Source organism: Talpa europaea (genome assembly GCF_964194135.1).
Source record: "Talpa europaea genome assembly, chromosome: 4".
NCBI classification, from domain to species: domain Eukaryota; kingdom Metazoa; phylum Chordata; class Mammalia; order Eulipotyphla; family Talpidae; genus Talpa; species Talpa europaea.
Genome location: NC_140070.1, coordinates 122,009 through 147,349, shown reverse-complemented (window position 1 = coordinate 147,349; position 25,341 = coordinate 122,009). Strand labels below are relative to the sequence as shown.

At 67.1% G+C, this 25,341-nt stretch overlaps 1 protein-coding gene across 1 annotated transcript; it reads left to right on the top strand.

Moving 5' to 3' along the window:
* Positions 1–369: 369 nt before the first annotated feature.
* Positions 370–24,734, top strand: DLGAP2 (DLG associated protein 2). The gene is made up of 11 exons (XM_084231668.1): positions 370–1,433; positions 4,251–4,462; positions 8,397–8,529; positions 9,477–9,696; positions 15,146–15,480; positions 16,305–16,346; positions 19,101–19,186; positions 20,953–21,368; positions 22,063–22,154; positions 23,576–23,728; positions 24,427–24,734. The coding sequence occupies exons 1-11, from the start codon at positions 438–440 to the stop codon at positions 24,643–24,645; spliced, it is 2,904 nt and encodes a 967-aa protein (XP_084087794.1). The 5' UTR covers positions 370–437; the 3' UTR covers positions 24,646–24,734.
* The last annotated feature ends 607 nt before the right edge of the window (positions 24,735–25,341 follow it).

The window sequence follows — 25,341 nt, the reverse complement described above, 5'->3', positions numbered from 1 at the left end:
CTCTCTGACCGAGCCTGCATCCCCTGGAGCGGGACCTTGGAGAAGACAGGAGAAGCACCCACTGGGAGCAGGGGGCGGGCTCGGGGACATGGCAGGAAACAGCGCTGGGGCCGAGGTGGCCGGAGGGCTGAGGGAGGGCTGGGCAGACAGGGAGCGTCCCTGCCCCTCCTGCTGCTGGCTCTGAGGGGGCAGTACAGCCCGCACGAGCGGAGCTGGCAGCCCGAGGCCCGTGGGGCTGCGCCGGGTGGTCGGGGCGTGTGTGGGGAGAGCCAGCATCCAGGCGGGTGGAGAGCAGCTGGCCCGGCCTGAGCCTGCTGCTGGGCTCCATGCAGATGTCACCCAGTGCTGACCCCTCTGCTTTCCCCGCAGACCCGCGTTATTCATGGTCCCCGACACGGCCCTACAGCGAGGACAGGTGCTCCCCAGCCCCCAGGAACATGAGGGGTTTGTCTGGGAGCCGCAACCCCCCGCAGCTATGTTCTGGGCACACGTGTGGCCTCACGCCCCCCGACAGCGGTGAGCTCGTGCCGGACCACCTGCACCATGGGCCGGAACCCCGGCCGCCCTACCTGCTCAGCCCGGTGGAGAGCTGCCCGCGGGAGCACCGCTGCTCACCCCGCAGCTCCGTGCACTCGGAGTGCGTGGTGATGCCCATGGCGCTGGGCGAGCACATGTCCAGCAGCACCTTCCCACGCATGCACTACAGCGCCCACCACGACCCCCGGGACGACGGCACCATGGCACACGCCAGCGCCAAGGCCAACCGCATCCCGGCCAACCTGCTGGACCAGTTTGAGAAGCAGCTGCCGCTGCACCGGGACGGCTTCCACACGCTGCAGTACCAGCGGGCCTCGGCCGCTGAGCCGCGCAGCGAGAGCCCCGGCCGCATCCGGCACCTGGTGCACTCCGTGCAGAAGCTCTTCACCAAGTCCCACTCGCTGGAGGGCTCCTCCAAGAGCCACATCAATGGCACCAAGGGCGACAGCCGGCCTGACGACCCCCCACATGGGCACCACGCCAAGCATGGCAAGAGGAGCAAGAGCAAGGAGCGCAGGCCCGAGAGCAAGCCCCGGGCAGGCCTGAGCAGCTGGTGGAGCTCCGATGACAACCTGGACAGCGACAGCACCTACCGGGCCTCCAGCGTGATCAGCCGCCACCCCCTGGACCCCCTGGCCCACTGCTACCCCGAGCCGCTCCCCGGCCCCTTCGGGGAGCTCTCGCTGAAGACTTCTAAAAGCAACAGTGACGTCAAGTGCTCGGCCTGCGAGGGCTTCGCCCTGACACCGGATGCCAAGTACATGAAGCGCAGCTCCTGGTCCACGCTGACGGTCAGCCAGGCCAAGGAGGCCTACCGCAAGAGCTCGCTGAACCTGGACAAGCCCCTGGCCCACCCCGACATCAAGCCTTCCTTGAGGTCTTGCCATTACCTCCAGGTAAGGGCCAGGTGGGGTGGGCTGCGTCCACCCTGGCTCTGCCCCCACGGGGCCTGCAGCCCCCCAACTCTCCCTTTCAGTGGCAGGGGGAGCAGGGCTGCCCCTGCGTGCCAAGGCTGCAGAGCCTGCGGCAAAGCCTGCGCCCGGCAAGGTGACGCCTGCTCATCTGCAGAGTGGCCTGCATGTGGGTGCAGCCTGGGCCCTGGCCAGTTGTGGCCCAGCGGGGGGCCCAGCCAGCGGGCAGGAGGGGTGCCACCGCCCCTGGGGAGTGGGCGGTGACCTCTGCAATAGCTTGGCCGGGGGCAAGCCGGGGGCGTGGCCTCAGGGGCAGCCGTTCGTGCCAGGTCAACCTGCTGGACCAAGAGTCCTCCTGTTTCTCGTGCCTCCCGCTCCCTGGGCCCACCGGTGCCCCAGCGGCGAGGCCAGGGCCACCCGGGAGCAGCGGTTACCGCCTGCCGGCCGCGCCCATTCCACCAGGTCTGCGCCCCTGGCATGCGGCCCTGGCCACGCTTAGGGCAGATCTCCTCGGAGACAACGGCAGCGGCGCGGCGGGCTGTCCGTCCCCCAGGGAGGAGCTGACCGTGCTCGCCAGGCGGCCGGGCGCATGGCACACGCCTCCCCCATGTGGGCGCCGCGGGCGGTCAGCCGTCCAGCTCGGCCTGAGCGCCCCAGACTCCACGGGCCCCACCACTGCTGCCTCTGCCCGGCACCGGCAGGGAGAGGCCGCGCCCCTCACCTCCTGCCTCCCCCACTCCTTCCAGAGGGTCACAGCTCTGGGGGAGCCCAGAGAGGGGGCCCTGTCCACCACGCACACCCACGAGTGACCAGCGGGGGCGCTGCTGCTCTCACCTGGAGGCCCCCAGCCGCAGCTCGGGGTTGGCCCCGCCGCGTCCCCTCCACCCGCCCGATGAGAAGAAACTGGCTGTGGCCTGAGGCCCGCGTTTGGGGTCCAGGGCGGCGTCCAGCAGGAAGAGGCCCAGCGCCCCCAGGGCCGTGTCCGCCTGCCCGGGAGATGTGGCTGCCCCGCTGGGGCGGGCCGTGCACAGGCTTGGGGGGCCAGTGCGTGGGCCCGGGATGCCGCGGGCTGGGGTGCGCGGGGCTGGCCATGGGGGTCTCCACCCGCTGACCCAGCTCGAGGTCAGGCTGTCAGGAGCGTCGAGCCAACTAGGCGAGGACTCGTGGGTGCCTCACGTGCCCACGTTCTGGGGTCTGGGGAGGGGGAGCTTGGGCACAGCACCCCAGCTCCAGGGCCCACTCCGACCCCGGATGATCAGAGGAGCTGGGGGAGCAGCAATGAGGCAGCCGCGGCAGACCTTCCCTGGCCAGGGGCAGGCGCGGGTCCAAGTCCTGGGCAGCTTGTCCTGTGTCCACACGACCCCCAGCGTGCTCCAGGCACGGGTGGGGAGGGCAGGCCCTCACCTGCACGCCCTCCACACCCCGTGGTTAGCACGACGTCTGGCAAGGCTCAGGCCCAGAGCGGTGGTTCACACACCAGGCCGCGGGGTCCAGGCAGGGGCTGCAGGCAGCCAGGGTCCAGACAGGGGACAGCGTGGCTGCTCCTCGTGGGAGTCTCTGTGAGCCCAGGAGCCTGGCATCCCTGGGCCTGCGTGGCCGGCAGCTCCCAGGCCAATCCAGAGTGCCCGTGGAGCCCTCGAGGGGTTGCTGCCCACGTGCCTGGCCCTGCTCCGGGCCCACAGGCTGGTGGCTGTTCACTTAGACCAAGAGAGCCGCGTGGACAGGCGCGCTGGGCGCCCAGGCGTGCACAGGGGCTGTAAACACCACTCCCCTCGCCCAGGTGCTCGCGGGACAGGACCAGCAGAGGCCGGTGGCGCCAGTCCGGGGGACGCACTTCATCCACCGGGGGCCGCAGGGCCGCATGCTGACAGCAGCGCCAGCCGGCCCCTGCCGGCCCCTGCCGGCCCCTGCTGGCCCCTGCCGGCCCCTGCCGGCCCCGCGCGGGCACAGCTGTCTGCCCCTCCATGGCCGGCGCCTGTTTTGCCTTCTTCCTGTTGAAATCTCTTCTGTCAGAGCCCCAAAACTGGCTTCTTAAATCAGAAACAAAAGTACAAGCTGGTTGTATTTGTCAGTTCATCTGCAGGCTGCCGGCAAGAGAAATCTGTTTTTTGCAAAATCATGTTTTGAATTCACAAATATTCCGAGGCTGCCGGTGAGAAAGTGGTCTTTCCTGGGAGGTGGGCTTGGGCTGTGTCCCACTCCCCTTAGCAGCCCCCCGACGGCCCACTCCTACTTAGCCCCCACCCAGCCAGCACCCCCACTCTGCCCCCAGGCCCTGCGGCGTGGGGCTGGGCCTGTGTCTTGCTGCTGGGCAGACCCCAGACCCCTCCTCCAGGAAACCTTCCCCACTCACTCCCCGTGGACAGCCCCCCACCCTGCTCCATGCCCTGCCCAGCACCCTGGGCCCCTCTGACCAACACATGCCAGTCCCTACCCATGAGCCCGCCCAGGGGGGCAGCGTGCTTGCTGCGGGGGTGAGCTCCGCGTCCCGCAGAGGCTGGGGCGACACACACGCGGGCACTCTGGGCAGCGGCTCTCACACGGCAGGCTGAGGGCAGACAGGCCTGAGACACGGCCCCCAGGCCAACCCCCTCCTGCATGCCCCTCCCCCCACCATGGCCGCAGGTGCCCCAGCATCAGCCCCTCCTCAGGGGGAGGTCACCGCGGCCTCTCAGCTTCTGTTTTCGGGGCCATCGCTCTGGACCGTGTCTGCAGGAGCCCCCCGTGGGTGAGGCGGGTGCCCTCGAGGCGCCGGCAGGCTGCGGGGGGTGCACCCGCCTGACGCCCATCTGCTCCCCCCAGGTGCCGCAGGACGAGTGGGGCGGCTACCCCGTGGGGGGTAAGGACGAGGAGATCCCCTGCAGGAGGATGAGGAGCGGGAGCTACATCAAGGCCATGGGCGACGAGGAGAGCGGGGAGTCGGACTCCAGCCCCCGCACTTCGCCCACGGCCGCCGTCCGGCCGGAGCCTCTCCTGGTGTCCATGGGACCGAGGCCGCTCGGCGAGCTGCAGACGTAAGCGCCCGACCTGCTCCCTGCACCCTTCTCGGGCCGCAGTCCTGCAGCCTGGGCGCCCGCCGGGGCCTCGCTCCTGCAGGCAGCCCGTCCGTGGGGCCCGCCTGGCTGGGGCCGGGGACGTGGGAAGGGGCGGCTGCAGCCTGCGGTGCCAAGCAGGACAGGCGCGGTCCCGGACTTTGGGGTCGCCTCTGTGGCTGTCAGGGGCGGTGTCCCGCAGCCACCACTGACAGCACAGGTCTGGTGACGCCCGCCAGGCCCACGGGATGGCTCTGCTGGCCGCCTCGGGCAGTGGGCGGCTGTGCACATGGGAGGCGGGGTCGCTGCGCCGTCCTCCCCACGGGGCAGAGCTCCCGGCAGCGCAGATCAGACTCTGACTCGCAGCCCACCTGACTTGTGCATAGACGCACGTCCATCCTGTGGCCTGACCCCATTGGCCACGCGGTGTGGGAAGGCGTGTGCCCGCGGCTGCCCTCGAGGGCTCCGGGGTCAGGTCAGGGAGGTTATTGACGAGGGGAGCAAAGCCGACATCTCACCCTGGGGAGTGGAGACTCTGGGGACATTAGGATGGGTAAGCGTAAGCGAGGAAAATGGGTGCAGCTACAGTTGGAAAGTTGGGGGGCCCAGGGCGGCCCCGGACCCAAGCTCCACCAGCAGGACTGGCCCCCACTTCAGGCTCCTCCTCTGGCTGCTGAGAATCGTGGGCTCCCCTGGCCCCTGAGCTTAGCAGGGCCTAACCCGGCGGGGCCAGGTCCAGCGCCTCATAGCCGAGGCGAGGCGTGCAGCAGCCGTGGCGGGTCAGGCGCGCTTTTGACAGCCAGGGTCTCGCTTCTCCGCCCCTGCTGGCCCCTGCGTGCTGGTCCGTGGCCTCTGCCCCCACCCTTGGGTGCTCCTAGCCAGGCTGTGTGTCATTCCTCTCCTCATCCAGGGGCTGGCCCCAGATCTGGGCCAGAAATTCAGAAAAGAAGTTAGTGAGTACGTCTTGGAACCCTCGAAACCCAAGGGTGCCCGTGGGAGCCAAGTGGGAGCTAGACTTGGGGTTTAGCTTCCAGTTCTGACCCTGCCAGAGCCACAACCCCTCAGACCCGCTGAGTGGAGACAAGCCAGGGGGCCTTGGGCTCTGCCCTGCACTCTGGCTGCCCTCCAGGGACCAGCTGGCCTCTCCTGCAGGTCACTCTCCCCAGCCTTTCCCTGCCTGTGCCAGCCCCACGGACCGGCCCCAGAGCTGGGAGCACAGAAGAAGGCGCCCTTCCAGTGCATATTTGGAGGACGGTATGGGAACAGCGCGTTGCTGGGGCCTGACCAGTCCCGCGCAGCCCACCCCGTCTAGGGTTGTGTAGACGCCGGCGCGGTTCACTGTTCTCACCCTGAAAGATGTAACAGACCCGGTCGCTGGCGGGGTCAGAGCGCCGGCCTTTGTCCAGTTGTGGTGGACACACCTAGGCTGCTCGAGTCCTAGCGGCGAAGCACCTGGGTCTGCGTGTCCCGTGGGTGAGTCCCCAGGGCAGCTCTCTGGGTCACAGCGCTTCTGTCTGGCTTAGCGCTGCGGCAGAAACATGCTTATTTGTCCCATTTGTGATTCTCCAAGCTCTCGATTACCCGAGGTCGCGCCGTCACTGGCGACGGCTGCAGCACACGTCCACGCACTCAGCCTGAGGCCCTCAGGGCCAGCAGCACCCAGACGGGGGTGTCTGGCCGTTTATCTGGGACCACAGCCTGGTGGGCGGGTGAAGGCAACGCCCATATCAGCAGCAGGAACCAGCAGATTGTCGGGGCGCCCCTCCCGCCCGGACACTGGGCTTCAGTTTTGAAACCAGCTTGGAATTGAAAAATGGGCCAATCAAGTTTGAGCTTGCATGGCTGCCAATCAAGCAGAACGGACAGATGTGGGCAGGCCGCTGCCCTGGTGGGGTGTGCGGTTGGCGTGGGCAGAGAAGGCTCCCTCTCCCGGACAGGCCTGGAGACCTTCAGACCTCCACACCTGCTGACCTGAGCGCTGCCCTGCCTGGCCCTGCTCCCCACAGCACTGCTGGCCGCCTGACCAGCCTCCCAGAGTCGTGGGCCGCTGGCCTCTAGCCACATGTGTCCAGGAGCCGAGACTCCGGGCCTGACTGACGCGCCGCCCTCCCATGTCCACCTCCGTGCCCTGTGCAGGGACCCCGCTTTGCTGGCCCAAGCGAGCCTGCCTGCGGCTGCAGGTGTAAGCCCGCGGCCAGGCCCCGCTGTGTGCAGCTTCAGCGCCTGGAGCCCGAGGGCTGGTTTGCTGTTGGATTTTATTTTCTGGTCAAGATCGCCTAGTTTTTCCGCAAAGAACACGTGTGGGTGTGAGCAGATACAGAGGCTGTGGCTTCGCCGCTGCCCCCCACCCCAAGGACAGGCGCCTCCCTCCCACCTGTGCCACCTGTGCCTGGATCTGCACAGCACCCCCACCGCCGTGTCCCGCAGAGGCCGCGGGGCGCTGCCCACTCCTCTCTGTGACACTGCCTGCCCCTCCTGTGACGCGGGGGTCTCCCGTGGGGAGCCGTGGGGTGGGGTGGCCTCAGCGTCTGCTCTGGGACGCGGCTGTAGCCAGATCTGGGGGCGCAGGCGGGCGGCTGGTGTTGCTGGGCCTCGGTCCCCATTGAGGACGGGCTGTGGACACAGCGCGGGGTGGACGCGCGGCGCATGGGCTCTGGGACATTGAGCACACGGGGCGGGCAGAACAGGGAACACGCCCCCCTCTGCCCTCCGCAGAGTGTCCAGTCCCGGGGCAGGGCTGGGCTGTGGGCGGCGGCCAGGCCTGGCTCCAGCACCGGGGGCCCCTCGCCGGGCAGAGGAGCGACCATCCTTCTCGGGGGAATCCGGGTCAGTCCCAGACACTCACCTGATGGAAGCCAGCCTTGACCGCAGGCCTGGGCCCGGGCGGGCCGGGCCGTAGGGTGGGGCCCCGGGGCGGGGGAGGACGGTGGGCAGGGTCCAGGGGCAGGAGGACCATGGGGAGGGGCCGTCCAGGGGGTGGGGGAGGACGGGCAGGCGGGAGCCCGAATCCTCCCGGCAGCTGAGCCCCAGCGCCCGGCGCCCAGGCCCCCGCCGGCCCGGCCCGGCCCGCCCCAGCCGCCCCCAGGCCACGGAGCCAGGGCCGCCCGCGCCCTCGCGGCTGTTCCGAGGGGAGGGTGGCGTGGGGGGGAGCGTCAGCGCCAGTTTTAAAGCAAAATGGTCACATTTATTATAATTTATAAGTTATATTTTATTACTCTACAAAAATAACTTACTAATTTTAACAAAGTAATGATTATAAATCTACATAAATGAGTTTTGCTTCATCAGAATTTATAACTGAGCGAAGGTGTTTCCTCTGCTGCCCCATTTCTAACGGAGACGGCGAGGACGGGGACCACGGAGGACACCCCGCGCCCTAAGCGCTGCTTAGCAAAGCAGGGAACGGGCGGGGGGCGGGGCTGTTCCCGGGGCCCCGCCCCGTGCCCGCCCCACCCCCTATGCCCCGCCCCTCATCCCTCCAGGCCCCGCCCCCGTACCGCCGAGCCCCGCCCCACCCCTCCAGGCCCTGCCCCATCCACCCCGGCCCCGCCCCTCACCCCGGCCCCGCCTCTAGCCCCGCCCCAGGCCCCGCCCCTCACCCGGCCCCGCCCAGCCCGCGTCCCCGTGGGGCTCAGGCGGCCCTGGACGGGGCGCGGAGCGGGGCGGCGCGCGGGCCCGGCGTGTTGGCCTCGTGGCGGCGCCGCGGGCGCTCCCGTTTGCGCGGCCGCCCGCCCCGTCCTCGCCCCCGCGCCTCAGCCCCGGCGAGCCCCGCGGTCTGCAGGGGGCGGCCGGGCGCGGCGGCTCCCCCGTGGGGCGTGCGGGCCGGGAGGCGGGGGGGGGGGGGGGGGGGGGGGGGCGGCGGCCGCCGAGGGGGGCGCAGCGTCGCCCCTGACGCCTCCGCCTCTCGCCTCCACAGCCCGAGCTTCCTGCCGGCGGCCGGCGACGGGCCCGGCGCCCACGGCCTGGACCCCTCCCCCAAGTTCCGCTCCCGGAACCAAAGCTACATGCGCGCCGTCAGCACCCTGAGCCAGGCCAGCTGCGTGAGCCAGGTGGGTGCCCCGCGCCCCGCGCCCCAAGCCCCGCCCCAAGCCCAAGCCCCGCCCCAAGCCCAAGCCCCGCCCCAAGCCCCGCCCCAAGCCCAAGCCCCGCCCCAAGCCCCGCCCCAAGCCCCAAGCCCCACATGCCCCCGCGCCCCCGCGCCCCGCGCCCCACGCGCCGCAGCCTGGGCGCCCGCCGCCCGCACACCCGGGCCCGTCCGCGCCACGTCTCTGGACACTCGGCGCCGCCCTCCCGCGCGCCCCCGCGTGTCCGGGTCCGGTTCCTGCCCGCTCCCCGGGGCTCCCTGCCCTCACAGGACGCCCCTCCCTGTGCCCCCTGCCGTCCAGGAGCCTCCCCGGCCTGCCCCACGAGGCCACTCACTCCCGACCCCCGCCGGGCCCTCCCGCTTCCCGCTAACCACGGCTGCTGGGCTGGCCTGCTCCCCGGGTCACGGCCCCTGCTGAGAGCACCTGCCCAGAAGCCCCCCTCCCCGACCACCCCCCACCCCCGCAGGCCGCCCTCCACACCAGGCACAGGATGACCCAAGACTGCTGATAGAAATCCACAAAAGCACAGACTTAGAGCAAAGGACCTGGGTCCAGAAAAGGCTTTTGGGGAGCAGGAGGAGTGTTTCTGGGGCGAGTCCCTCCAGACAGGGAGTGTGGGGCCCTCGGGCTGGGGCTGTGGCTGTCCCCCGGCGCCCCCACCCAGGCCTGCTGCCAGTCGGGCACTCCCACACCTGCCACCTTGAAGCAGGAAGGTGCAGGTGCCGAGGGGCCCTCGCTGTCGGGGACTCCAGGACCCTCTACCATGTCCGGCCAGGCAGGGGCTTCCGGGCCGAGGGCTGCTCTCAGAAGCTGCTTCTCCAGCCTCGCGGCAGCCCGGAACCCAGCATGACCGGAGGAGGCTGTGCGGGTCCGTGGCCCCTGCAGCCTCTCACGCGCCGCTGTCCCCGCAGGTGAGCGAGGCCGAGGTCAACGGGCAGCTGGAGTCGGTGTGCGAGTCCGTCTTCAGCGAGGTGGAGTCTCAGGCCGTGGAGGCCCTGGGCCTGCCCGGATGCTTCCGGACGAGGAGCCACAGCTACCTCCGAGCCATTCAAGCTGGCTACTCCCAGGAGGACGAGTGTGTCCCCATGATGGTGCCCCCCAGCGTCACCTCCACCGTCCGCTCAGCTACAGGTGAGCACCCCCCGGCCCCAGCCCAGGCAGGCGTGTGGGGTCCCCAGGAGGCCTCACGCACACATGCGGGGCTCCCCAACCCCTCTGCCAGCCGCCACGGCATGCTGCTGTGGACATCACCTCCGTGGGTGACCTTTCCTTTCCTTAGAGTAAACTCTTAGTCATCAAGGTTCTTTGAAATAATCAGTGGTAACTTTTATAAAGATTAGCGTAGGAAACATACTTTGTTGGGGGGCCCCAGGGGAGCCGGAATGTGGGGGGTGTGAGTCTCCCCTGCGCGACAAGGCCCCAAAGCAAGCGCACAGGGAAGTCCTTTGGAAGGTTACTCACCAGGAGAGTCAGGGGAGCACAGCAGAGAGTGAGGGCCAGGGCCCCAGGCGGCACCAGGCACACGTGTCCGCAGAAGCAGGAACCCAGGCCACCGCCTGCTCTGAGGCCTGCTGGCCGCTCAGCTCTGCCCTGGGTCCAGCAGCCCCAGCCCTGCTCGAGAGTCCAGCTGTGGCGCCTGGGACTGGCACCCTGGGGGACAACTCATAGGGGGCAGGGGATGTTGCTGTTCTCTGCCCCCCCCCAGCGGAGATGCAGCTGGACACCTCTGTGTTGTGAGTGGACATTCAGTAGATGACAGTAGGGCAGTGACCCCGCCTTCCCGGCAGACTGGCCGGCCCGGCGCTTGGCGAGCAGAAGACCCGCAGCCGGACTCGTGTCGGCACCCAGGGTGAGTGGCAGCGTCACGAGGGCCTGGACGGCTGTCTGGACACCGACCTTAGCAGGTGCTGGGCACAATGGCACGTCACTGCTGTCCAGGGCTGCTGCCACTCCCGCCGTCCGTGGCCGCCCCTTGCGGGGATGCGGGAATCAAGCAGGTTCAAGCTGCACTGCTCAATCCTCCTCCCGCTGTGAGATGCAGCGCCGCCCCCAGGCCTCTGCGTGTGCTGAGGGTGGCCACGGCGCGGGCCTCGGCGTGGCACCCAGCGAGGGCGGTGGCCCAGCCGAGGGGTCGCCACCTCACAGGTCCAGCCTTTGGCGGGTGGGCAGTGCCCAGCCCTGCTGCCCCAGACGGCGGCAGGTGGCCCCAGGCAGCAGGGGTGGCTGGGCTCACCCAGGCCTCTCAGGATATCCTGTTCGCGGCAGAGTCCTGGATGCGTCTCCTCCTCTGCCCTTTATGAAAGAGAAACGCGAGGCCAGAGCGGACGGCAGCTCAGGGACTACGGAGCTTTGCAACCGCGGCATTGCCATGCACCCCCCGGCGGCCAGTGAAGGGTCCCGTGCTCAGAGGCGCCCGATCTCCCATGCGGGGGGAGTGACCACTGCTCTCAGAGCCATCATGGGCGAGAGTGAAACCCAAACAGACTTCATGGCAATGACCGGGACGGAACTGCCCATAGTTCTCATTCACACCTATCGTTTCACCAAGTGTGCTTTTGTGTCCCCCCAAAAGTGTATTTTTTCAGAGCTTCTACTGAATCTTGGCCTCGCTCTGGAGTCCAGTGCCCGAAGGCCAGGAGGAGGGCCCGGGCGGCCTGGCCGAGAGTCACCTCCGAGGAGAAAGCCCCCAGCGGGTTACCTGTGGGTGCCACGTTGCCACCTCACAGAAATGCAGGTGCTTCCACTGCTGCCTTTCTCAGTCCTGCCCAGGCGCTGGGCGTCACAGGCTGGCGATCTCCCTTTACCAACTGGCACGGAGACGCCGTCACCGTCTGCTTAATATGACAGTGAAAAAGCACCAACAAAATGAAAAGATCCCGAGCTGGAAAAACAGAAAAACAGAAGTCTGGAGGGTCACTCACCCCGCACACCCCGGGCTCCCGCCGGCGGGGCAGGATGACCATGACCTCACCCCGAGCCCCCCGATCCAGGTCCTTGGGGGATGAGCGCTGCTGGTCTGTGCGTGCGTGCGAGACACAGACGGACAGACAGCGGCGTCCCTTTGGACACATGGAACGTCTTTTATGGCTTTAAAACCAGCTCTCGACGATAATTCCCAAAAAGTCATGTTCGGAAACACCGGCAGTGATTATTTTGGAGAATGAGATTAATTTCACTGCTTCTTTGGAGGACTTGAGAGACCATAGCTGGTGTCGGGGGCTTCGCCTCGCCAGCCGCAGCGTCCATCCAGTGATGAGATCCAAGTTAGGTCTGAAATGTGCTGAAGACTTTGGGATTCGCCAGGGAGTGGCCTCCTTGTCTGAGGGGCCCGAGCGCGTCTGTTTTGCAGGCACCCTGGGGGATGGCAGGACGTGGCCCCGGGCCCCTGCTGGACTCCTGCGCAGGCCTGGACCCGCGGTCCCTCCCTCGCTGCCCGCGTGGCGGCCCCGCGAGTGGGCGCCTGGTTCTGAGATCATCTCACGTCACTTCACACGTGGTTTCTTCCTCATCTGGGAAATGATTCTCAGACAGATGGACGTCTCTAAATAGGCATCTCACCCGACGTTTCTGGGAAGGAAACATTATTGATGTCTTGGAGGAAAGGGCTATAAAATTAGATCGTAATGATTTTTCTCTGGGTCAGAAACTACCCCGCATGTGTCACGACTGAGTCTAGAAGCCATTAAAACAAGGGGAAAATCCACGCCAAGCCTGGTCGACGAAAAGGCGGCTGTGCAAGGCCAGGCTCTCCGGGCACCAGCGTGCCACCCCCGGGGCAGGGACTGGGTGGAGTTGGGGGGGGGCACGGTGGCCCCGGGGTGCAGTCCTAGGGCGGCAGGGATGAGGGGGTGCAGTGTCCCCCTGGGAGTGGCCTCCCCGCCGGTTCTGCCCTGCCCACAGGACACCCGTGGGACTTGGGCTGGAGCTGCTTCTCCTGTGAGGACCTTCAGGGGAGATGAGCCACATCCCAGGGCGGCCGCCCGCCCGCTCGCCCCAGCCGCCTCTCGGGAGCAGCGCTCTGGCTCTCTTCACGGAACCCCTCCCGAGCTGTCCCTGTGCTGCCGCTGCACCCTGACGCGGTGGCCACCTCCGCGGGGCAACAGAGGTGGCACAGGAGCAGGGCACATCCAGGGCCACCCCCGCCCCAGGAGCTGGGCGCTGCCTTCACGCCGCTGCTCTCTACAAATATGCAAAATCTGTGTTGACTCAGTAACTGGATTCAAAGCACGGGTGAAGGTCAGCGTCTCCCGACAGCTGGGGAGCCCGCGGGGTGCAGGGTCTTCGCAGGGCTGCACGGGAGAAGCCGGGCCCAGCGAAGACAGCAGTGTGGGCGGGAGCCGAAGACACCTCCGTGTCCTTTCTCGTTTCAAATGTCGTGTTGTTACAGGGCAGGGGGAGGGGCACCCCAGACCCCACAAACCTGCCTGCTTGAAATCGGTTCTGCCACCCGCCGCATCAACACAAAACATAGGAGACTTTAATGGGAAGGAACTTTAATACAATTAGGAAACAACACAGGAAAGGCAAAGAATATAGTTTCTTTTTTTTTTTTAAGATTTATTTCTTTATACAAGAACTGCGGTACAGGCCAGAGGCACGGGAGGGTGAGAGGACTCACCAGAGACAGAGTGGGAAACACAACAGGCAGACTGACGAAGTACACTGCTGAGGGGAGCAGCGGGCGAGACAGGGGAGGTCTGCCGCGCCATGTGGGATTCTCGACGGCGGGCCGGGATTGAACCCGCGCTGCAGAGGCTGCAGACACCTTTACAGTGCTGCGCTCAACCACCTGTGCCACCGGGGAGGCCCAAAGAACACAGTTTCTAAATCAAGCACCCGGAGTCACCCGTCCCCTCAGGGGTAAAAGTCCACCCAAGCAGGATTGGCCTAGAGCAAGGCCCCAAAGCTGCCCCAAGTCTAAAGCACCTTCCAGTGAGGACCCACATAAAAGCATCAGAAACAACCAGAAAAGTCTGGGAAGAAAAGAGCAAAATCAAAATCAAGACAAAAACTGCCGTTGTCACCTCCTGAGTCACCCACGGCTGTGTCACCCAATCCCTGACCACAAGGCAGCACAATTTCTCCATGTGTCGCTCAGCTCCACGTGCCTCCTCCAGGTCTCCTTCCCGCTCTGTCCTGCTCTTTCCTTCCCAGTCTCCTCTGCAAGCTCCTACTCTCCCTGCTCAGCTCCACCCTCCCTTGGGTGGGGCAAGGAACCTGGAAACTCCCCCTTCCTGGGGACCCCTCTGTGACAGTATCTGGTCACTTGCGTCCCGGTGAGACTTGCACGGCTATCTGGGGGTGTCCGTGGGCTTGCAGACCTGGCACTCACGGAATCCAGCTGAGCTAGACATGGTGCCTGGGCATGTGCCTGAAGCGCTTTGTGTGCAGGGGCGGGCCATGAGCCTGGACCGGCTGCCGTCGTGCATGGCCATGCCCTGACTGTGTCCACCTTGCACAGTTACCACCTCCCAGACGACCGGATGGAGCAGCTGGGGTCGCCCAGAGTGTGCTCCCGTCCCCTGGACCGCCAGCCTGTGGGCCGCAGCTCTCCAGGAAGCCTCTGCCTTCATGCGCTCAGGTTCTGCTCACCCAGGACGGACAACCGATGCTTAGTTCTTCCGTCATAAAATTCAGGCTCATTCAGCCGGCTGGGCAGCAGGCAGATCTGTTGTCTGCCTGGATAGCCTCCCTGGGGCGGGCCGATGCCTGGAGGCGATGCGGCCTCGGTGCCCAGCTGGTGCCTGCGGTGTCTCCAAATCTGTTTCTCTCCCACGTGGAGTGTGTTATCCTCAAGACTTAGGTATTTATTGTTATTTGTTTCTCTTACATCTATGGTTGGGCTTTTGCGGACGTTACAGAGAGATCTGTGAAGAGATAAGGATTTCCGGGGCTTGACTGAGCACCTCCCCCTCAGATCCCGAGGGCAGGAACCCCTCAGAGATGCGGCCAGCACCCCTCAGCCCCTTCCAGATGTCCAGTGTCTTCGAGAGAGGTTGGCTGACCTGAAACGGTGTGGATGGGTGGCTGTGCCAGCTCTCCACTCTTGGGGGCCCAGGGCATTAGGGAGGCCCAGCGAGAGGCCTGGAGTGGCCGCCCCAGGGAGAGGTGCCAGCAGCCCACGCTCCCTCTGGTCTTGAGGGGAGGGGCAGGAGGCTGCGCCAGCTGTCGCTGCCCGAGGTCCAATGCACAGAAGGGGTGGAGGCTCCCGTGAATGCCCCCAGATGGCCTCAAGGGTCCTGGAGAGCGGGACAGGTAGCCTTGGGCTGGCACGCCCTTGGGGCTGCGTAGCCCTGGGCACAGTGGTGGGGCAGGAGGGAGGAAAAGCAGGTGTGGCTCTGGCAGGGCACCAGGGTCATCACCCGCTCCTTGTGCATGAGCCCGCCCAGAGGGCACCGCCGTCCCGACTGGGCGGTCGCTGCGAGCTCTGTCCCTCAGTGTCAGCAGGTGCCCGCGGGGCTGCAGACGCCGCCGAGGCACCAGGCCTCCCGGTTCTCTCGGGCAGAGCCGGGGCGACTGCGCTGGGCTGGGTGTCCGGGCGGGGGCAGGAGCGCAGGCTGACCAGGTTTTCTTTCCCCAGCTGTCCCGTATACAAACTACAAGAAGACGCCACCCCCCGTTCCTCCCCGGACCACCTCTAAGCCCCTGATCTCGGTGACCGCCCAGAGCAGCACCGAGTCCACGCAGGACGCCTACCAGGATGGCCGTGCCCAGCGGGGCACCCCTTGGGCCCAGGACGGCCGAGGCCTCTACGACTCCACAGAGAGCCTGGACAGCACCAAGGCCCTGAGCCTGGCCCTGGAGACGGCCGCGGCCCAGCGCCTCGAGGGTTCAGCCCGCACCAGCGACAAGGCCATGCTGGCCGCCAAGGCCGAGGCCTTCCTGCAGAGCCGGCACGCGTCGGTGGGCATCCAGGTACCGCCCTCCCGCCGGGCCCGCCCGCGCGCAGGCCAGGCCCCGCCCCGCCCGCCAGGCCCCGCCCCGCCCGCCAGGCCCCGCCCCGCCCCCAGGCCCCGCCCCGCCCCAGGCCCCGCCCCGCCCGCCAGGCCCCGCCCCACCCCACCAGGCCCCGCCCCAGGCCCCGGCCCCGCCCTCCCCGCGCCAGGCCCCGCCCCGCCAGCCAGGCCCCGCCCCGCCCCGCCCGGCAGAGTCGCGCAGGGGCTGCCCGGCCGCAGGGCGGCTCTGGGCCGCCATCTGATTTCTCAAAAACTTCTGAGTTCCACGGCCCAGCAGTCGAGGGGCGAGGCCCTGGGGTAAAGAGGTAAAGGAAAGGAAACCCTTTTTGCACAAAACGAGGGTCGCCAGGGGCTCAGGCGCCGGGCAGAGGCGCTCCCAGCGGCCGGGGTGCGGCCGAGCGGCCACCGCGCTGACCTCGAGCCTGAGCCCGGGACCCGGGTCCCGCCTGGACACGCGGGGGTCTCCCCTGCCTCCACGCGGCCCGTCCCTCGGAGCCAGAGGCGGACAGTGCCGGGCGGGCACGGGCCAGGGACGCGCGGGCACACCCTCCTGCCAGGGACCCGGCCCTGCCTCTGGGCGCTCTGGCCAGGGGCGTGGGCGCCGCAGCCTGCAGACGCGGCCCTCCCTCCTGCACACCCTCCCCGCCTGTGTGGCTGGGAGTCCGACCCCGAACCCCAGGGGCCCCAGGGGGGAGGGCGAGGAGCCAGCCGGGGCGTGGGGGCCGCGGGGGCGCCGGGCTGCCGCGCCAGGCCCCCACACCGTGGCTCCGTTGTTTTGTCCAGGACTCTGAGCTCCCAGACCACCAGCCATACCCAAGGTCAGATGTAAGTACCAGAGCCACCGCGCACGACCCGTCAGAGCCCACACGCCCTGTCTGTGCCCTCGCAAGCCTGCGGCCGGGGCCTGTGCTGGGCAAGCCACTGCGGTGGGGCCCGGCCTGCCCCTGGCCTACCCTGCGGACCAGCAGCAGCCCCGGCCCCATGCTGACACTCCCACACACCAGGAGGGGTACCGGGCGGTGGGCCACACACCCTGCTGCTGCCCCTGGGCCGCCCACCTGCCCAGATGGAGCAGGGTGCAGTGGGGCATGGCTGGACACCCCAACCCGGGCTGCCACGGTGGGGAGCGCCACATCCTCCCGCAGTTCTCGCGGAGCCCGGCCCTGGGCTGACCAGACCTGCTGCCCCTGCTGCCAGGCTCCCGCCACACCCAGCACCCCAGGCCCCAAAGCTCTCCCGACGCCACCCCACCTGGCCCCTGAATGCCGGGCTGCACGTTGCCCGGAGGCCTGCCGTGGCCGCTGTCAGGCATGGGCGTGGGGAGGCTGTGTCCCCACCGCAAGGAGCTCGTCCCCTACACGGCCCAGTGGGCAAGAGGGCGTTGCCCCAGAAATGTTAGGAGGAAGCAGGGACTCAGGAGAGTGGGGACCCTTTAGGAGGCAAGTCAGGGCCAAGGAGAGGGCAGGGCAGGTGATGCACCCTCATGGGCAGCTCCACATCACGGCTCGTGTGTGCACATGGTGCGTGCCCCACCGGCCCCGGCTCAGTGTGTGCTGCCTGGCACACCTGCGCACACACCCTCCTCCCCTCCTGCCGTTTCCCTCGAGGGCGGGGGCACGGGCGCCTCCTGGACGCAGGTCAGCGGCGAGTCTGGGAGAGGTGCAGTGATTGCAGCTCGGCCCTCCGGGTCTCTCCTGGAACCCACCTGTTTCTCTGAACTCTCAGTCCCCTGGGCCGCCCATCCCACGGGGACAGCCTGCAGTGCCCCCTACAGCACACTGCCCGTCCTGCACCCGCCTCCCTCCCGAACTTCATAAGTCACCAGGGCTGCGCACAGGGCGTAGAGTCCAGCATCCCCTGCCACGGAGACGCCCTTCCCCACAGACACACAGGGCCCCAGACACGGCGGGCCGAGCCCCACCAGGCAGGCCCGCCTGAGGGAGCAGGGAGCCCGCCGCCCAGCTAAGGCCTCATCGTTCTGTCCATTTTGTATTTTTTTAAAGATTTATTCATTTATTTATGCAAGCACTGGGTACAGTCAGAAGCGCGGGAGGGTGAGAGGATTCACCAGAGCCAGAGCGGGGAGCAGAGCAGGCAGAAGGACCGAAGGACACTGCTGAGGGGAGCAGCGGGCGGCAGGAGAGGTCTGCGCGCCATGGGGGACCCTCGCTGGTGGCCGGGGATGGAACCAGCGCTGCAGAAGCTGCAGGAAGCTTCACAGCCCAGCGCTCAACCGCTGCGCCACCAGGGGAGGCCCGTTCCATCCATTTTGGACGTGGGGTGGGGTGGACTCGGGATGGCTGACTGACAGGCCCCTCGCGTGGCTTGGGCGCCATGGCTGTGCTGGCCCATGCCAGCTCCCCAGCACCGACACCATGTGAATGGGTGTCCGTGTCGGGGCGTGGCCCCGAGTGTGCCCTGCTCACTAGCCCCGTCCCCTCAGCTCCCCTGAGAACAGAGCCTGGAAAAGCCCCACACCATCGTCAGGATTCGGGGCCACCGCATCCAAGAAGTCCCAGTAAGAACCGTGACTGCCCTGGACTCCCCTGGGCGCCCTGTGGCTCCCTATCTGGCGCCCCTGCTAGGACTGGCCCGGCTGGTCGCAGCGACTGGCAGACGGGTCCAAGCGGCACCAGGGAATGGTGCGAGCCGTGCCAGGGCGTCCCTCCCCGGGGCGGGCAGCAGCTGGCCAAGTGCAGCTGACAGTTGGACAGGCAGGACTGGGCGGGTGGCCGTGAGTTGTCCGGGGCACGAGCCTTTAACTCTGCAGCCAGCGCATGGGGCACTTGAGCCGCAGCCCGAGATAGGGGTGGCTGACGCAGGCCGGATCCCTCCTTGGGTCCACCGGCTCCTCTTCAGCCCCAGCGCCGCAGGCACCCCAGCATGGCGCCTGCTGTGAGCCAGGAATGCTCCCGGCAACCACAAAGCCCCTCAACCCCTCCTGCCCCGGCCCCGCAGTCAGGTGGTCCTCAGGGCAGTCCCTAGGGCCTCTAAGGGCATCGGACCCTCCCTGTGGCTGTGCCATTTGGGGAGGGTCAGGCCCGGGTAAGACGCCGCCGGTGTTTTCTGTGGGTGATCCGGTGACTGACGGCCCTGCGGTGGCCGACTGGGGGCTCGAGGCTCTCGGATGCACGTCACAGCGCTTACCACTGAGGCGATGCCACGGGTCCAGGAGACATGGGCCAGGCGCCGTCGCCAGGACGCGCGCGTAGGTGGGGTGGGACTGTGGGCTGCCGCGGCCAGCCCCGCCCGGGGCCAGGGTGGAGACCTGCCGGCGCACCGCCCCTCTCCGCGTCCCTGCCTTGGGCGGCCTGCCTGGCGTGGCCGGCACCTTCCCTGTCCGCTGTGGTCGGGGTCCCTGGAAGGCGGCTCCAGCCAGGCCAGCTTCTGCCGGAGCTGAGGGGCGGCTGTGCCCACGAGGGGTTAAAGCCCAGTGCAGCGCGGGGCCCTGAGAGAGGCCAGGAGAGGCTGCGGGGGCCCCGTACCCCCCCACCCCTCACCCTCCACGGCGGCGCTGCCCGGCCGCACCACGTCCCACCAGGCGTGTGTCGTGCTAATGCGCCTATTCGTGTTGTCCAGGTGGAGACGGCGACCGACTCGGACACGGAGAGCCGGGGCCTGCGGGAGTACCACTCGGTGGGCGTGCAGGTGGAGGACGAGAAGCGGTAACTCGCGGGCCCCGCGTCCTGCCTTCCCGGGCGGCCACGTGGCCGCTGCTGTGGCCCGGCCCGAGTCCGCACCCGCCCACGTCCTGCCTTAGAGCAAGGCGGTGCCCGCCGCGAAGGGACTCCCCACGGGAGCACCGCGGCCCAAGGGGAGTGGACGCCAGGTGGGCGTCCGCACTCACACCAGGGCACAGCGGGCAGGGCCACTGCCGACAGCCAGCTGCACGGACGGACACTCAGCTCACACACGCACACACACACGCTCACGTGTGTGCTCTCACACATACACATATGCTCCCTCTCACAGTGCGCACACTCACGTGTACACATGCACATCTCCTCACGCATGTGCACACCCACATGCATACTCACACGTGTGCACACACACACAGATATGCTCACAGTGTTCACATTCCACATATACACATGCATGTCCGCTCACGCATGCACACCTCCATAGCACACACTAAGACACATACACATGACCACATGTACACGTGTGTGCACGCTCACACACCTGCACACATCAGCTCACCTGTCCATACGTATACACACCCACACACACGTGTTCACACATATGTGCAACCCTCACGATACTCATGTGTACACAAGTGCTCACGCAGAGATGTACATCCCTGCTCACATGTGTGTGCATGCGTGCACTCAGAACATTCACATAACACACAGTCACACACATATACATAAACACTTCACATGTAACACACGCCTATCACCAGGCACACTCACACCCACACTCAAACCCACAGGCCTCCCCCGAGACTATCCGGTCTCCCCTGACAAGCTCATCCCCGCCAGTCCTCTCGGTAACGCACCCTGTGACGTCCAGCAGACCGTGCCGATGCTCCAAACACCTGCGGGGTCAAAATTGGGATTCACTACTTTGCCAAAAGACTTATAAGGGATACCAGGTTATTCAGAGAGGAATCCCGTGCTGCCTGTGATAGGCTGGTCCCAAGCTCCGCGGTGGGGACGGACGGTCACTCGGCAGCAGGCCTTACTTTACATGGGGGCAGCAGCCTGGCTTTACATAGGAGCAGCAGGCCGCAGTTTACGTAAGGAGCCACAGGCCTCGCTTTACAGAGGGGCAGCAGCCTCGCTGTTCATAAGGAGCCACCGGCCTCGCTTTTACATGAGGAGGCGGCGGGCCTACTTTACACAGGAGCAGCAGGCCTCGCTTTACATAAGAAGCAGCAGCCTCGCTTTACATGGGGAGCAGCAGGCTTCGCTTTACATAGAAGCAGCCTCGCCTTACATGAGAGCAGCAGGCCTCACACTGCACACGAGCAGCAGTCCTTGCCTGCCTTGAGGAGCAGCAGCCTCGCTTCACATAGCGGTAGCAGGCCCCGCTTTCGTGAGGGGCAGCAGGTCTCACTTCACATAAGGAGAAGCAGGCCCTGCTTCCAAGCAGATGGCAGTGGAGCCGCGGAAGGCTCAGGTGGTGCAGGAAGGTGGCCTTTCTGGACAGTCGCTGGGGTCCCCTCATTCATTGCCTCCCACAGTGACCCTAAATCTCCCGGGATTATTTGCACTGAGTTGCCCAAGTGCAACTCATCGGGATGAAAGCCTCCTCTCCCCAGGTGTGGCGGCCGGGCAGGCGGCAGGGCCGGCGGGCGGCGGGGCCGGGGGATGGCAGGGCCGGGGGGTGGCAGGGTCGAGTGGGGGTGGCAGGGCCGGGGATGACGGGGCCCAGGCCGGCGGGAGCGGGGGGCCGCGGGCCGGCTCTGCATGTCTCCCCTGCTCTGCAGACACGGGCGCTTCAAGCGCTCCAACAGCGTGACGGCCGCCGTGCAGGCTGACCTGGAGCTGGAGGGCTTCCCGGGCCCGGTCCCCACGGAGGACAAGGGGCTGCAGTTCGGCTCCCCCTTCCAGCGGCGCTCGGAGCCCAGCACCCCCACCCAGTACGGGGCGGTGCGGACCGTGCGCACCCAGGGGCTCTTCAGCTACCGTGAGGACTACCGGGCGCCCGTGGACACCACCAGCCTCCCGGCGCCCGAGCCCTGGCTGGAGCCAGCCGTGGAGCCGGTGGACAGTGGCCGCATGTCCCCCTGCCGCCGGGACGGCGCCTGGTTCCTGCAGCTGCTGCACTCGGAGACCAAGCGGATGGAAGGCTGGTGCGCCGAGATGGAGCGGGAGGCGGAGGAGAAGGACCTCTCTGAGGAGAGTAAGCAGCTGCCTTGTGCGGGGTCAGGGCTATCCAGGCGGGTACACGGCCAAGGCCTCCTGGCGACGGGGTCTGGGCCTCCCAGAGCGCCCTGCGTGGGCCCAGGCGAGCGTGTGGGCGAGCCGGGGCCCAAGGCTGTCCTGGTGGGCGCCGCTCCCTCCCTCCCTCGAGTTCTCTAGAGACTGGATATGTTGGTTTTCTAAAACCGCGTGGCCCCGCATTTGGGGGAGTCGCGCTGGCATCACGCCAGACACCCAGAGGGCGCGCAGCACTTCCGGCCCCGTGCATGGGTGCCCTGGCAGTGGGCCAGGCCCCCCTCGGCTGGAGCCCTATCGGCCCGCCCCTCCCGGCCCAGCGGCCCCTGCTCTCTGCCTGCAGGTCCAGGCAGGACACCGAGGCCCTCTGAGCCCCCCGCCGCCCGCTGAAGAGTCTGCTGCTGGGGGCGGCTCTGCAGGGGGGGCTGCCAGGCACCCGCACCCCACAGGGGCCTCTGCCAGGCCTGGCGCTGCCCAGAGGAGCGGGCCCTGAGCACGCACCCCTCAGGGCCTCCGGGGCCTGTCAAGGCTGCGAGCCATGTCCGACACGGCGCCGTGGGCTCGGCACAGACCCCAGGCAGGCTGGCCTCCCGGAGGGGCCGAGGCGCCGGGCCGGGCTAGCTCTCCCGCGCAGGCTGACGTGTCGCCTGTCCCCGCAGCCCTCGGCAAGATCAGGAGTGCGGTGGGGAGCGCCCAGCTGCTGATGTCCCAGAAGTTCCAGCAGTTTTACTGGCTCTGCCAGCAGAACATGGTGAGTCGCCTCCTGGGGCCTGCCGGGCTCAGCCAGACGAGGTGGCGCCCAGGGCTCCCAGCGGGGGCACGCCCCTACCTGGGGCGGGGAAGCCGCTGAGGGCTCCGGGGGGCCGGACGGGAGGGCAGGGTGGGCTGTTCCGACCCCGGGCGGGGAGTAAGCTGCTCCCAAGACTGACCAACGTACCCAGCAGCTCACGGCCTGCAGGGGACGTGACGGGCAGCGAGACCTGGCTCCGTGCCCATGGGCGACTGGTGCTCTGGCCCAAATTCAGCCCTGGGGCCCAGAGCAAGAGGCCACACAGGTGTGCAGCTGCCTAGCCCTCTGCACACACCTGTCAACATCCATGTACACACGTGAGCACAGACATATATCTGCCTATTTACACGGACATGTGTGCACTGCAGCCGTGCTGGGTCCATGTGTAGATAGAGGTGCATGGCTTGTGTGCCCATACACCTGTGCGCAAATACACCTGTGCTCCCATACACCTGTGTGTATACACCTGTGAGCACACACACCTGTGCTCACATACACCTGTGCGTGCACACTGGCCTTCAGCCGACTGAAGCACGCCTTCATCTGGTATTTTTCCGGGAAATAGCTAATCATGCTCACGTGGCTGGTGGTGCTCCAGTGCCGGCTGCCCTTCCCCATGGGGGTGGCCACTTGCCAGCACTTCGGGTCCCAGGAACGACTCTAACAAGTCCCTTCTCTTAGACACGTGGCCCTGCTCCTACTCCCCACATACAGACTCTGCGGTGGGGTCAAGCCCAGAGCCAGAGACTGATGGTGCCCCCAGGCTGAGGCCGCCCGGGGCGGTGCGGGGAGGGGCTCGGGCGAGGAGGCCGGAGCCCCAGGAGGGACCAGCCCTCTCGGCAGGAGCCCTAGCACTGCCCCCCGAGGACCCAGGGAAGATGCATCTGTGACCCTCCCAGCCGTGTCCTCCTCCCAGCCCCGGGCCTGACAGGCGCTGCGCGGCGAGTGGACTAGACACGGGGGCGGCCCACAACGGGCTCCCAAGGCCCGGCCCTGCTCACGGACCACGCATGCCCCCACCGCTGGTGCAGGGATGCACTGGCCCGGCTGCCCAAGCCTGCTGCTGAGAGCAGTCTGGTGCACAGGAGGGGGAGCAGGGCGCCGCCCTGGGGCACTGACCGGCAGCCGAGGCCACAGTCCTGGGGGGCCCTGGGGGCTGGACGTCCGTGGACGACGTCACTGTCCTGCGGGCCAGGGCGCCTTCCAGCCCCGCCCTGACCTCCCCGCCCCAGCCCCGCCTTTCCTGGGACTGGTGGCGCCTGAGCACAAGGCCTCCTCACAGCGCCGTCAAGTGGACGCTGCTGGGTCCTGCGGGGACGGCACTGTCGGCCGCGGCGGCTCCCAGCCTCAGCCCCCTCTCACTGACCCGCGTGTGTCCCCAGGACCCCAGTGCCATGCCCAGGCCCACCTCCCAGGACCTGGCGGGCTACTGGGACATGCTGCAGTTGTCCGTGGAGGACGTCAGCATGAAGTTCGACGAGCTGCAGCGGCTGAAGCTCAACGACTGGAAGGCCGTCGAGTCCCCGGGGAGGAAGGTGAGCCCGGTGGCATCCCCTGTGGGCGTGAGGCCATGTGTGTCCGCGCGGCTGTGTGTGCTCCTGGCCGCGGGGCTCCACATGCGCATCCATAAACTGCTGGCTCTGCACGTGTGTCCATAAACTGCTGGTGCGTGCACGCGGACTGTGCACACATGTGCTCACGTGTCTGTCTACATGGCATGGGTGTGTGCATTGTGCACGTGTTCACAAGTGTTCAGCGCACACATGTGTGTTGTCCCATTTGTGTTTCCTTGTTTCGTGTGTTTTCATGTGTGTGTTCATAGTATGTTCCTGTGTTGCCATGTGTGTGGTTCTGCATGTCTGTGTGTGGTGTGTACATGTTTATGCTGCATGTATGCATATGGGTGCGTTGTGTGAGTGCGCACATGCATGAGTGTGCATGTGCCTTGTGTGGTGAGTGCGTACACGTGTGAGCACGTGTGTGTGCACTTGTGAGCACACGTGTTTTGTGTAAGGGCCTTTAAGCTCTTAATGAAAAGCTGGCTGTGGCCCCTGTGTGTCCCGGAAGTTGGCCTGTGGCCTCCTGACCAGGGGAGTGCTGACCAGACCAGGGCCTGGGGGGGCCACGGATAAAGGTGGGGGTCCCTGGCCTGCAGAGGCCAGCCAGGGTGCCCCGGCACCTGCCTCGCAGCCGCCGGGCGCCCTGACCCACCCTCGCCTGTGCTGCTTTTCAGGAAGAGCGGAAGATCCCCCCTCCGATACCAAAGAAGCCCCTCAAAGGGAGATTTCCTATCACGAGAGAGAAGTCTCTGGACCTGCCGGACAGACAGCGCCAGGAGGCCCGGAGACGGCTGATGGCGGCCAAGAGGGCTGCGTCCTTCCGCCAGAACTCCGCCACCGAGCGCGCGGACAGCATCGAGATCTACATCCCCGAGGCCCAGACCCGGCTGTGAGCTGCTGCCGCCAGCCCCGGAGCCACCCCATCCTGCCACCGCCCCCTCTGCTGTGTCCCCTGTGCCGCACATGTGCACGCGCGTGCACATGCACACACCACACACCTGTGCAAATACATCACATCTGCGCATCACACAAGCACATGGCACACCCATGCACGCATGCCACACTACACCCACACCCACACAACACATACACACGGGTGCACACCATACACCATGCACAAGCCACACCTCCACACGCACAGCCTGTGCGCACACGCCACACGATGCCACTCACACACACAATGCACTGGCCACATGTGCACATACCTGTGCACATGCGTCATACAGGCGTGCACACACCACACGCATGCACACGCCACACCACGCACACCCGCGCGCCGGTGCGCCCCCGCGCCCGCGCTCACACCACCGCGATCCCCGCCGGGCGCTGCAGGCGGGCGCGGACCCGGCTGCGAGCTCTGGCGCAGGGGGCCGGAGCCCTCGGGACACGAGCCGCCGACATTTGTTATTTCTATTTTTATAAACGGTGTGAAGCGCGGGGCGAGGCCGGCGAGCAGCTGCGGGGGCCGGGCCGGAGCCGGGGCAGCCCCGGGCGCGGGGGCGGCGCCGCGGTTTTTACTCCTTTGTCGCTTCAACGGTCGCGCGGCGCGTCCTTTCGCCTGACCGGCCACGCGCGACCCCGACCCGGCG